Genomic DNA, 12,109 nt, shown 5'->3' with positions numbered 1-12,109 from the left:
ACATCATGGGCGGATGACTTAAGGTCATCAGGCTCGCCGGCTGCCGAAGCAGACCCTTCGGAAAGAGGGTTGCCCCTCAATCCTAACCAGGGATTCCGGCTGCTTGTTTAAGCGTCACTCCACCTGGGTTCCACTAGGTCGGAACCTAGAGGTCCATAGTAGAGCGCCCCGACGCATTTAGTGCAAGCAACACTCGGGACCTATCTCATCCCTGACAGGCAGAACCCGCCATCAATAGCCAGGAGGAAGGGGACCATCAGCACGCTGACGGGGGGAACCCCAACCTCCCATTTACACCGCTGCCCGATCGAGGCCTGACCCATTGCTGGGAACCAGAGATATCCAGAGCGATAGATCCCCAGATACCCCTGGCGGGCTCGGACCCAGCACCCGATCTACTTCGTTTGCCCGTCAGACCCAACATCACTGCCAGGCCATCAGGGTTTCCCAAAAGGAGGCAGGTATAGAAGTGGGACCCACCCGGATGAACCTATCCACCAGAGGTGGCGACACCCTTGACTCAATTGAGGTTCCGGGAAGAACCCCCCACACTCAAGATAACCATACCGTCCGTGCTCAGAGACAGGGATAGGTTTGCATAAGTACCTACAAACCGTTGCCCTCACACTGCGGAAAGTTACGTTGCCCTTGAGTGTCCCCGTGAGCTGCGGGTACTTGCCCGTTTTCACCTCCAGGAAAGGTTACTTCCAAAGTCGAGGATTTGCCCACTGAATGCTGGTCGCACACCACAAGCAGGCCGAAGCCCAAAGTACCACAGACACAGGTAGGTTAGAGATTATGATGTACTTCCATCTCTCCTAGAGCTAAACACCCCTCCATCCTGGATAAAGGAATGTCACTGGGACCCGATGCCCAGTCGACCATGTCTGTGGCCAACTTGAAATGCCGATACCAACACGGAGCATTTACCTCCCCTCTGGGGGCTAGGTATTTCACCTCCCAGGACGAGGCTACTTCCAAAGTCGAGGATATGCCTCACAAAATGTCAGTCGAACACAACAGGTAGGACTCAGTCACAACCACAGTTACAGGTAGTTGAGGAGAGGCGGAATTAACGGCGTCACTGAGAGCTAAACACCCCCCCCCACCCTGAATGGAGGGAATGTCACTGGAGGCTCCCCCTAAGGGGCTGGCGCTTACCAGTCGTCCATAACTGTGGTCTACCTGAAGTGCCGGGTCTGACACCGGGCAGTTACCTCCCCTCTGGGAGAGCTAGGGTCCGCGTGGTCGCCCAGGCCACGAACCCACGCAAGCGTGAGCCCCCTGCGGTTCAAAAAAAGCCCCCTGTGGTAATGAGATATATGATGAAACTGTTATAGCGGTGAGCGTATTGCTGCATGAAAAAATGACTTAATGTCGAGAGGAATAGTAGCGGACTGTGCCGCGGCCGGGCATCGTACGATGGAAAAGTACAAAGGTCGGGAAATTCCATTCTTATCGGCCGGACATGGGTAGAAAGATAAACGGTGAAACCAAAGCTCAGGGCAATGGAAAAATATGAGTTGAAATAAAAATAATATGCTACACTAAATGAAATTGATATCTAACATCGCTAACTTTGCTTTGTACAAGAGATAATTGCACAGCACAGTGCAGTAGGTAGAATACACTCCACTTTTGATTGAATACTAATAGGGTGAGAATCTAGTGTGGGTTTCTTTTTGTTTGGTATCATTTCACAGCAACATGGTCCTTAAATCAAGGTCTTTCTTTCATCCAATGAATCACAAAAGCCAATTTTCATCACCCCGTCAAGTTTATGTTGACAAGCTATTTTCTCAAACCATATTCTTTATGCATATTATTCCTGTTCCAGTGTGTAGCTCTTCCAGGCCTCGGCTTCCGCAGGGGTAGTTACAAGTGCGTATGCAAGAGAGGGTTCTACTTCCCCGACACTAAGGCTGTGCATCGCTACTATAACGGGACAGTCATAGAAGAGGAGTACGAGAAGCTTATGATGGTTGGTGGAAAAATATCTTTTGCTAATTTCAATGCAATGAGCTTTATTATGTTTTATTATTCCGTGGCTCAATCAGTAGAGTAAAGGAGATAGTTTGGGCCCAAGGCAAGCGATGTCTTGGGTCTAGATCCTGCTACCACTACTTTTTATCAGTAAACTTTACCCTTGTAATATACGGATGCGTTTTACACAGAGGTGCGGTGCGAATTTCGGTTGACAGGCGAATTTAAGGTTAACATAGGCCGCAAACGTTCTAAAAAAGGCATTATCTTCAAATATTAGTTCTGAACTAAAAATCAAAGCTTGAGTTTAGATTACTTATGTTTTTTAGGGCCTGTGACATTAAAGTAGATAATTTTTCTGAACGTAGGAGGTTGGGAAAGGTGTGCTTCGGAAAATGAAATAGTAAATATAACCTAATGTGTATTAATATAAAGTATATTTTTTTTGTTTCTGGCTACTCAGTTAATAAGGTTATACGGGCATACATCTGGGGACGATATATATTTTTTTTTATTTTAAGGGTTGTATAAAGGACTTTAACTTTTTCAGATTTTTTTTTTTCAATATTACTTTATAGAGTATTTTCTAATAATATCCTATATTTTTGTAGTGTATTCTCTCTAGAGTCATAAGTCATTAATGACTCTAGCCATTGTTATTGAGTTGAAACAATGTATAGTTGTCATTTCAAACAACTTATGGATTATTTTTGATCCTAGCTAATGTCACTGTATCATCGGTAAAGATGTTTACCCATATTTTTTATTTCTTAGGGACGCGAAAATTCTGCAGAAGCTATCTAAATAATTTTGATGTACCTTGTTTACTTCTGAATTTTTTCTCTCCAGTGTAACACGTTTATATCCTAATGCCCTAAATATTTTAGTAAAATGTATGAGTACCTTATTTTATCCATGTAATAACTAAGGTTAACATTAAATTACAAAATGAGGTTGGATATTACTGGTCTAAAGTTTACCAGATCCGAGTAATACCTAAAGTTAAACAATATGGCAACAATATTATCCATTTTAAGAGATAATTTACCATAAAATATACCTAGACTAACTAAGTTCGTTTCCAGGGCGAAGACAACCAGTACAACATCAGTGATACGTTTGTATGTCTGCAATGCGCCGAAGGCTGCGAAGCTTGTATAGACGCGAGCCCTTGTGTCGTGTCCTTGAACTGGGTGATGAGGACAGCAATATTGATAATGTCCTGTGTCTTCATCTGCTGTTTGCCCGTCGTGGTTCTGTTCACTTGGAAATACGGGAATGTAAAGGTAAAGGCTCTTCAAATAAATAACTAGAAGTAAATGTATGTAAAAACTAGAGCGTATTGTGTTTTGTTTGGCTTTTGTGTTTGTTTTAGATTTGTTTTTATGTACCCTATGTTCAGTTTTTATCGAGATCGTTAAGAACTGTTGTAAAGGCTGATATTTGTGTTAATGATTTATTTCATTGAATTGGTTTACAACAGATAAGGCTAAATTAGTGTTTTTGATTTCATTGGTGTTGTATGACCTTTAAATTTATTACAAAATCTTGTTGTGTAGTTGTTCAAGAACGGGTTTGTTTAGTTACATAAATTGTTATTGAAATGTGACACATTTGATTAATATGCTTAGTATAGTGGCTTATTAGCAACAAAGACAATGTTAACCGAAAGATGAACTTAGCTCATTGACGACTGATTTTATATGATTAATTCTTTTTTTCATTTATATTACTAAGTTGAGAAGAAAAATTGACACAGTAATGACTCGTAATGTGACTCAGAATGTGTCGTAAGGCTTTAAAATATTTGTGTTATATGTTTTTTTTTTATTGGCTTAAATGATTAGACAAGAACTTAATGAAAGTCCATCATATTAAAGCTAGTAAAATGTATGTGTCTTACTGTATCCGTGTCATAACTAAGGTAATCATTAAATCAAAAATCAGGTTGGATATCTGCGGTCTAAAATTTGCCAGATCCGAGTAATACCTGAAGTCCATCATAGTAAAGCTAGAGATTGCAGCACTATATAATGGTTAACTCGCCTTATGTTTAGTTGACTTTACTTCCTAATCATTGTTATGTCTTAAATAAAAATTAAATATCGAAAGTGCGAATTAAATACAAAAGTGTTTTTATCCAAAAAAGCTACAAACATATAGCGTCATAAATCTGAATAAACAATGAAGAATCAGATTAAAAAGTTTAGAAGGTTTTAAGGGCAAATTTACAATTTAAACAGATACAAGTTGGTTTGGCTATGAAAGTTTGTCTAATACATCTAGTTTTGAATGCAAATTCTAATCAATGTTTTACCTCAGGTTGTGAGAGCTGCCAGTCCAGTCCTGCTCAGAGTGATTACATTGGGCGCATTTTTTATTTATTGCACGGTAAGTGTTTTATTGATTCCCTTAATGGTACTCGGCACTTTGACAAGTGCAATGGCAGGTTGCGACGTAGATGAAGTTCCTTTTTCAATAAGTTTCGCCAGATCAATATTATAGCAATTTGTGTGGTTTTAGAATAGTTTGTTGTGTGGTTATGTCTGTCCATGATTTCCTTCACTAACTGGATGCAATTATAATAGAAAATAAAATATTTAGATTCCAAATATCTTACTGAAACTGCCTGGAAAAAAAGTTTATCTAAAATACCGTTATTTATGCATACATTAACAATTATTAAAAACTGTTGTTTTATAAAGGATAAAATCGTTATTAAAATATTTTTTGCATTTGGAATAGATCAAGTTTTAATTGTGTTTTCGATAGTGTTGTTTTTTACCTTAATGATTGTTTAGAAGACCATATGCCTGAAATAATACTGGAGAACACACATTTATTTATATTCGAATGAAACCATTTAGAAATAATTTTAGAATTCTTTAAAATGTATAATCATGTTAATTAATTTTACACAAGACTTTATAATTTTCTTACTATTCATAAGATACAAAAGAGTTAGCCTATACAATGCATTTTTTTAATACCGAAATAAAACGGCTATTATTTTAAATAGAACAAACCACCGTATAAAAACACATGTTGTTAACTCTTCTAATCACTGTCATAATTTTAAAACTTTATAAGAGTATTTATTTATTTTATTTCAGACTATTGTGATGTATCCACGACCAAATATAATAACTTGTACAATGAGAGTCTGGCTGAGAGAAATAGGATTTTCTCTTACTTATGGCGCTCTTATGCTCAAAACATGGAGGTAAGTATTGTATTTTTTTTCCAAATTCTCTCCTATCGAAAAAAACTTTACACATCAATAATAAGGCATGCATCTAAAAACTAAAAAAAAAGTTTTATTTAATTGATCTTAATGTTCAATGTAATCAAATAATGTTGGGAATAAAAGAAATTTAGCCCTATTTACAGTTATGTCAACTCTTTTGTTATGAGACAACTGTTGAATAATTTACAAAGCAAGCTTAAGATTTACGACACTTTCTACAGCCTTACAAATCCTCTTGTGCGATAAAATGGCGTTTCCAAACACAATAACATTTTAGTTTAATTAAATTTTCTATATTACTTCTACAATATAAATTTAAATAAGGACTGAAAATGGTTATAAGGTTAAATAGGTTTATAGCTAATGCTGTAAAATAACTAATAATATCTTTGACTTATTTTTAATGTGAAAAAAGTTGAGAGTCAACTAACATAACGTTTTGTCTGACTTTTTTTGTATAGTCCATCTTATATTAGATAATATCAAGATTATTTGTGCACGTTTTTGAAACACAGTAACTTTCTCAAGGGCGTACATATAACTCAAACTATGTTTTACTTTGCACACGACCACATTTGTTTAGGTTGATTATCAAGCCGTTTTAGTAGGCAGATATTTACGGAAATAGTTATTCTTTTCTTAATATAATATGTAAATTAGTTTAAGCTACTAAATAAAGCATCTCAAAAGGTACCGTACATTCATTTTATTAACGTTGTATCGTTTCTTGGTAAGGTTATTATAACTCCTACATTATAAAAAATTACCCGAATGGATTTTTGATCATCACTCCATTTACAGAAGTAGTGACACTCAACCTTGTTTGGAAATAATTAACAGTTTAAACTCTTCCACATCAAGAGTAGGATTTGTTTATTTTTTCTCAGCTTAGAACAAACACCTAAAAGTTAGGTAGATGGATGCTAAATGAGTTGTGTTACTTTCAGCTCAAAACTCACTTGATGGGTTGCCAATTACCTTTTAAATAATGTATCACCAGGGTATTTTGTGTCTAAGTCTAGACCAGACATTCTTAAAAAGTTATGTGGTTATGTTAATCTTATAAATATTATAATAAGTTATGTGGTACAAAATATGCACTGTTTACAAAAACTAATATTTTTCCGCAGGATATCTGTTATTTTCCGAGTGAGATCGGCTAAGGCAGTCAAGATCACAGACCTAGACCTCCTGAAGAGACTTGGTGTGATCGTCGCCATCTTCTCTGTGTTCCTGGTGATCCGCACCCTCGTGGCACCTCCCCACGTCATCATCGGCAGAACAGCTGATGACCTGAAGGCATACCTGTGTCACACTGATTGGTGGGACCATTCATTCTCCATGAGTAAGTTGATTTGCGAAACACATATCTAGAATGATTGAGTACAAATACGCATATAACTTTGAATCAACCTTACACAAGATTGTATAAACTTTGTACGCGATCATACAAAACAATATACAATACAATAGGATATAAATTTGTAAATTCACCCACGGAAAAAAGAAAAGGTATTGATCATAAACCTTTTCAAAATCCATCACTGTCCTGAAAGTATACATGTTATTATAAATATTTAAATGGAGGTGTCAAAAACGGGTATACCAGCTGTTACTGGCTATAATTTTAAACGATCAAGTCAGTGAAGATATTTTTTGGACCAATACGGTTTCTTTCACAAAAATTCGTATATACGTCAATTAAAAATCTGAGATTCCCTTAAGGAAGTAGGTATTTATATGGGTAAGTTTTTTATCAATTTATCCGTGGTAAACATTTTTGGAAAGTTGTTTTTGCATTCCCTTTTTGTGTGCATCCAATTTTTGATGGAGCAAGTTCCAAAAGGGGAAAGACTAGTTTCATTTATGGTATTTTTGGCAACTGTTTAACTAGATTAGGTTCTGTAGTTCTTTGTAGTTGTTTAAGGGAAACACGTAAAGATATCAGGAAACGTTAAAGAAGACAAATAATTCAAAATGTTTATCGAGAAATAATGATGTAAAACCCCTATATTATATAATATATCAAATATATATTATTCATAAACACTTCTATTTAATTACATCAAATTATCCATCAATATTTTACTGGTTATGACTCAATTAGTATAAAAAACTTAAAAAACCCTGATAGTTAAAATTAAATTTTAAAGTATTTTTTTCTTTTGAAGGAGGCTAAAGTGATATCATTTATAATGTTGTGCTCATTTCTAACAAGTATTCATCAAAGTGAAGTAGATTTATGGATGTGTTGGAAGGAAGCAGTGACAGACTCCGGTGGAAGGTTGCTTCTCTGGTTATTGAGTTCTCAGCCTTATTTCCGCCAAATCAGAGCGATGACGACAAATCTCTTTTCGAGTAAATTTTTGTCAAGAAATGCTCTTTCCGGAGATTTGTTAAGCATTTCTCTACTTAGTATGACATTGTCTTTGAAAAAAATATATAATATAGTGATAATTTTAACTTTGGTTTTGATTTTGATGAATGCATGTACATGTTTCAGTGGAGGTCTTATTCCTGGTGTGGGGAATTCGTCTTTGTATCGTAGTCAGAAAAGCTCCCTCAGAGTTCAACGAGAGCAAATTTATTTCCATGGCAATATACAATGAATTCCTACTGTCGTGTTTTCTGAATGTCTCTATGTGAGTAGCAATTTAGATCAATCTAACATTTCTCATGGACGTATTTCTTGTATTGTTTAGTTTCTAATGATATTTAATATTGTATTTGTTTGCATTTCAATAGGAAATAGCAATAAGAAACTGCAAATTGTTTCTGTTCGTTCTATAAATATGAATTTTTTTTAAAATAAATTACCAACTGTCAGATATTTATATTTTGAACGAAAGCCTACTGTTTACTTTCGATTGAATACACAATTGAACGATAGTACTTAATAATAAATTTGCTGATAAATAATACTAGAAATGATGGTTTAATTATTTAATTTCATTCACATAACTATATATTTTTAAGTTAAAACAATTAATTAATTACATCTTACAAAACCTAATATTTACAGTAAAATACCTACAATTTATAAAAAAAGTAAATCGTCGGTAGTTTGTAGTAGTTGACTGTAAAGAAAATAATGTAGGCAATTATATACATAACTATTCCTGAACAATACTCCAAAATAATAGATATGCACCTTATAAGCTAATTTCGGTTTCTATTAATGATTTTCTCTTATTTATTTCAGGTTGTTTCTGCAGTCCCCCGCTAACCCTGATCTTCTTTACATAATATTCTTCGCTCACACACAACTCACTGTTACCCTCCTTCTTTGTCTAATCTTCGGAAGTAAGGTACGTAAACATTTAAACTATTTTTTCATACTATATGAATTGTATTCTCTTTTTTTGCTGTCGTTTACTTGTATTATTTCAAGGAGATTTGCTTAAAATATAGTGAAAATGTGTAAGCGTTTTTTGGGGGACGTTTAGACTTAAAGAATGTATTTATTTTTACTATCAATAATGCGATTTCATACATTATTGCGTGTAATCGGCTTGTCCAAACATAATTTTATGAATCACAAGATTTAAACCATCCCCATTTATATTGTCTTGTTTATCAATTCAGGGTAAACAACGATGCAGCATAATATTTGTTTCATAACAATGGCATACTACAACTGCATCATACAGTGTGGTGCAAGTGCATGTTTTGGTTTCCAGGTACAATGCGATAAACAGTTTGATGAAACAATTTTAGCAAACTGATATTTTAAATTAATATTTAAAAAAAAAACTAAATTTTCCTACTTGAATTGGGTTTATTTTTTAAGTTTCCAATGCAGTGTGGTAAGCGTATCACACGCTCAAAGAAAGCTTAAATGATAGTTCATTACGTATACAAAATTGCCTACTCAAATCTTACCAAAAACTTAGAGGAAGATTTCTTTTAATTGATTTTTACATAATTATCCTTAATAAGGTCGAATTGCATACCATTAATTGAGTTTTAGACTGAAAAAGTTGTCTAGGAAAAGCAACCATGTGTATTATTTGTTATAATTTATCTGTATGACCAAAGGAAATGTGGGAATAAAATGAAGATGTAACTTTTTTTGCAAATTAACAGAATTGCTTTAGGCATATCATAAAGATTTATGTTATAGATGGATTGCAGGACTTTGCTTCTAGTGTTTGACATAGTAGTTGAGTCATTTTTATTTGCTTTTGCAGGCTTACATGGTATTCAAGGGGCACGGTAAAGCGGAGGACTCTACCAACACGATGCCTAAGGCTCAGACGACCAAGTTCTTGACCAAACCGAGGTCTACCAACTCCCAGTATGCAGCCTCCACCAACAGCCAGTATGTCGCCAGCACCAACTCTTCAACTGGACACGAGTACGCGCGTCTGACGGAACAAGAAGTCCAGGTAGGACATAGATGTCACCTTTTGTGACTTAATCGCTATTGTACGATCATATCGTCAAGTAATGAGGAAAAATTTTTTACCGATTCGCAGTACGAAGTAAGATGGCCCTACAAAAATAATACATAAACGTTTTTAGCAAATTACCACTTATTTTCCTCCAACCCTACAATTGGTAGGAGTAAAAAAAATATTCATGGGGAAAGCCACAAAAGCGTATACCATTTTCGCTCAGTATTTTTTACAGCATTAGGAGCTGTAAAACATAAACCTTTTCTGTTTAACATAAAAAGGACCATAACATACTGAATTTTATTGAAAATAGTTTGAGTCGTTATTTTATAGGTTTTATGAAGAAATTACCATGTAAAATCACAAGCTTAGAGTTAACTTAGAGATTAACTGCAAGAAGGGACCATTGGGTCCTAAGTTAGCCTGAATAAAGATAGAGGAAAACATTTAAAAAAATGAAGGGAATGGCTAAATAATATAAATTAGTACGCAAAAACCAAATCTTATAGAGTCAGATACAAACACACACATACTTACAGAATTCAATTCCCCCTTTTTAGGGTTCAGCGGGTCAAAATATTTACAACACGATAAAGTTGTTAAAAAAAATTATAAAGTTGTAAAAATGCATATACCCATAGCTTAAAATTCAAAACTTTTGATAAAAATTATACTTTCTTTATACATTTTAAAACCTATAAGTGGAGAAAATAAAAACCACACATTTTCCATAAGCTATGCATACATTTTACTCACACGATGTTAACTTTATGCTAAAAATAAATTATTATTGTGATAATTAACTTTTTACGATTGGATTTTTAGAACTTTAGACATGAAAAAATTACTCAACGGTTGTCAAATGGTGATCTGTGATATGAAAAAACTGTTGCTAAGTCAATCAACACAAAATACTTGACTTCCTGGCAATGCCAACAGCCACACGGAATCAGTAATATATAGTATCTCGGTAATACACAATTTTTTCTAATAAAGACACTGCTTTGCAGGAGGAATTCAAGCGACTCTACACCCAACTGGAAATGCTGAAAGAGCACAACATGAGGCACGGCAACAGACACCTGGCCGCCAAGATATCTGCGATGCAAGAAGCTGCTAAAGAATACAGAGAGAACATCCCTGAGGAGGACAGCGACCATCTGGTCGTGCCAACCTTGCCTACCAAGACCAGTACAACTACCAACACAACCACCACGACCACAGACACGAACAGCAAACCACCAGACGAGCAGAACAATCACAAGTCCAAGAGGGACAAGCCTTGTGATGCACGGTGTAGCAAAAGCGAAAGGAAGGAGTATCCAAGTAAACACAGGGAGAAAAGCCCTCAACATACGGCCGAGGCCAACCAGTTGCGGTCCGGCCACGCACGCACGCACACGATCGTCATCAACTTGGACGACAAAAACCGGTTCACCGAAGAAGTCACTGTCTGATGTATCATGCTCACTTTTGTACCTCGTTTTCTTTGTTTGTAACATGTATCAAAGTATCTGTGATATTGTAAATATGAGGTATAGTTTTGTATTGTAATTTAGTACATGAATAGTAAAAGAGGACCTAGTAATAGCTTTAACATTATCTTATGATAGTTTTTCAACGATTGCCATTTTTATGGTGGACCTTCTACCGATTAGACTAGTAGGTAACATTTGAGTAAATCTTTGTATCCATAGTATGATCGGAAATATATTATTTACAGCAACTTTAAATATACTCATATATCTTTTAAAAAGTATGAACCAATTAAACGTATATCTTGGAACGCACAACTACCACATGAAATTATTTCAACCCTTAAAACATTACCGTTTTATCCTTACACAAGCATTTAATTAGTTTTCAATGTAAATACTCGTTCTGTAAATGTTTAAATACCTGTGATAATTGGACCATGCGGTTGTTCATACGATTCGTAGTCTAAGATTGTTTAGCTAGGCCATTCGACTATTTAATTTAGGAACATTTAATTTATTTCGGCTGTGCTATAGTAAATATATTGTATTGATTGTATATAAAAATAATATTATAGTGCTGGTACTTCGTTGCTTATTGTAAATTTCATCTAACGATTGACTTTGTTACTTCGATGAGTCGAGTTTCGAATAGTCGCATATAGACTGAGCCCTATCGACTACTCGAAGCTCACTGTCAGTTTGCTATGTTGCATGTATATTACATGAGATGTATATGGATCCGTTGTACTTTCACTTGGAAGAATATATTAATCTTAATGGAAATAAAGAACATTATTGAATGATCGGTATATTCAATTTACCCATTACCCATTCCATGGTGGTTGTTTTTATTTAATTAAATGTAAATAGTGTGCTTACATAAAAGTTAAACAAATAAAACTAACATTTACTAGATTTTTTGCATAGTTGAAGTTGTAATAAGTTGACCTTCGTTTCTAGTGAGAAGTCAACAGAAATGAAATATTTCCCATTTTCGGTAGATC

At 35.1% G+C, this 12,109-nt stretch overlaps 1 protein-coding gene across 1 annotated transcript in view; it reads left to right on the top strand.

Moving 5' to 3' along the window:
• LOC128997151 (probable G-protein coupled receptor 158) overlaps positions 1-11,881 on the top strand; it is a 298,747-nt gene extending 286,866 nt beyond the window's left edge. The window contains exons 6-14 of the mRNA XM_054422735.1: positions 1,838-1,981; positions 3,069-3,269; positions 4,306-4,374; positions 5,097-5,206; positions 6,361-6,575; positions 7,734-7,872; positions 8,433-8,538; positions 9,421-9,618; positions 10,638-11,881. Of these exons, the coding sequence (XP_054278710.1) occupies positions 1,838-1,981; positions 3,069-3,269; positions 4,306-4,374; positions 5,097-5,206; positions 6,361-6,575; positions 7,734-7,872; positions 8,433-8,538; positions 9,421-9,618; positions 10,638-11,084 (1,629 nt within the window). The 3' untranslated portion in view covers positions 11,085-11,881. The remainder of the gene's footprint in view (positions 1-1,837; positions 1,982-3,068; positions 3,270-4,305; positions 4,375-5,096; positions 5,207-6,360; positions 6,576-7,733; positions 7,873-8,432; positions 8,539-9,420; positions 9,619-10,637) is intronic.
• Positions 11,882-12,109: the final 228 nt, after the last annotated feature.

This window comes from Macrosteles quadrilineatus, unplaced genomic scaffold, assembly GCF_028750875.1.
Source record: "Macrosteles quadrilineatus isolate MER2022 unplaced genomic scaffold, UCM_ALF_1.0 Scaffold_6__1_contigs__length_79288215, whole genome shotgun sequence".
In the NCBI taxonomy this organism is placed as follows: domain Eukaryota; kingdom Metazoa; phylum Arthropoda; class Insecta; order Hemiptera; family Cicadellidae; genus Macrosteles; species Macrosteles quadrilineatus.
This window is presented reverse-complemented; position numbering and strand designations above follow the sequence as displayed.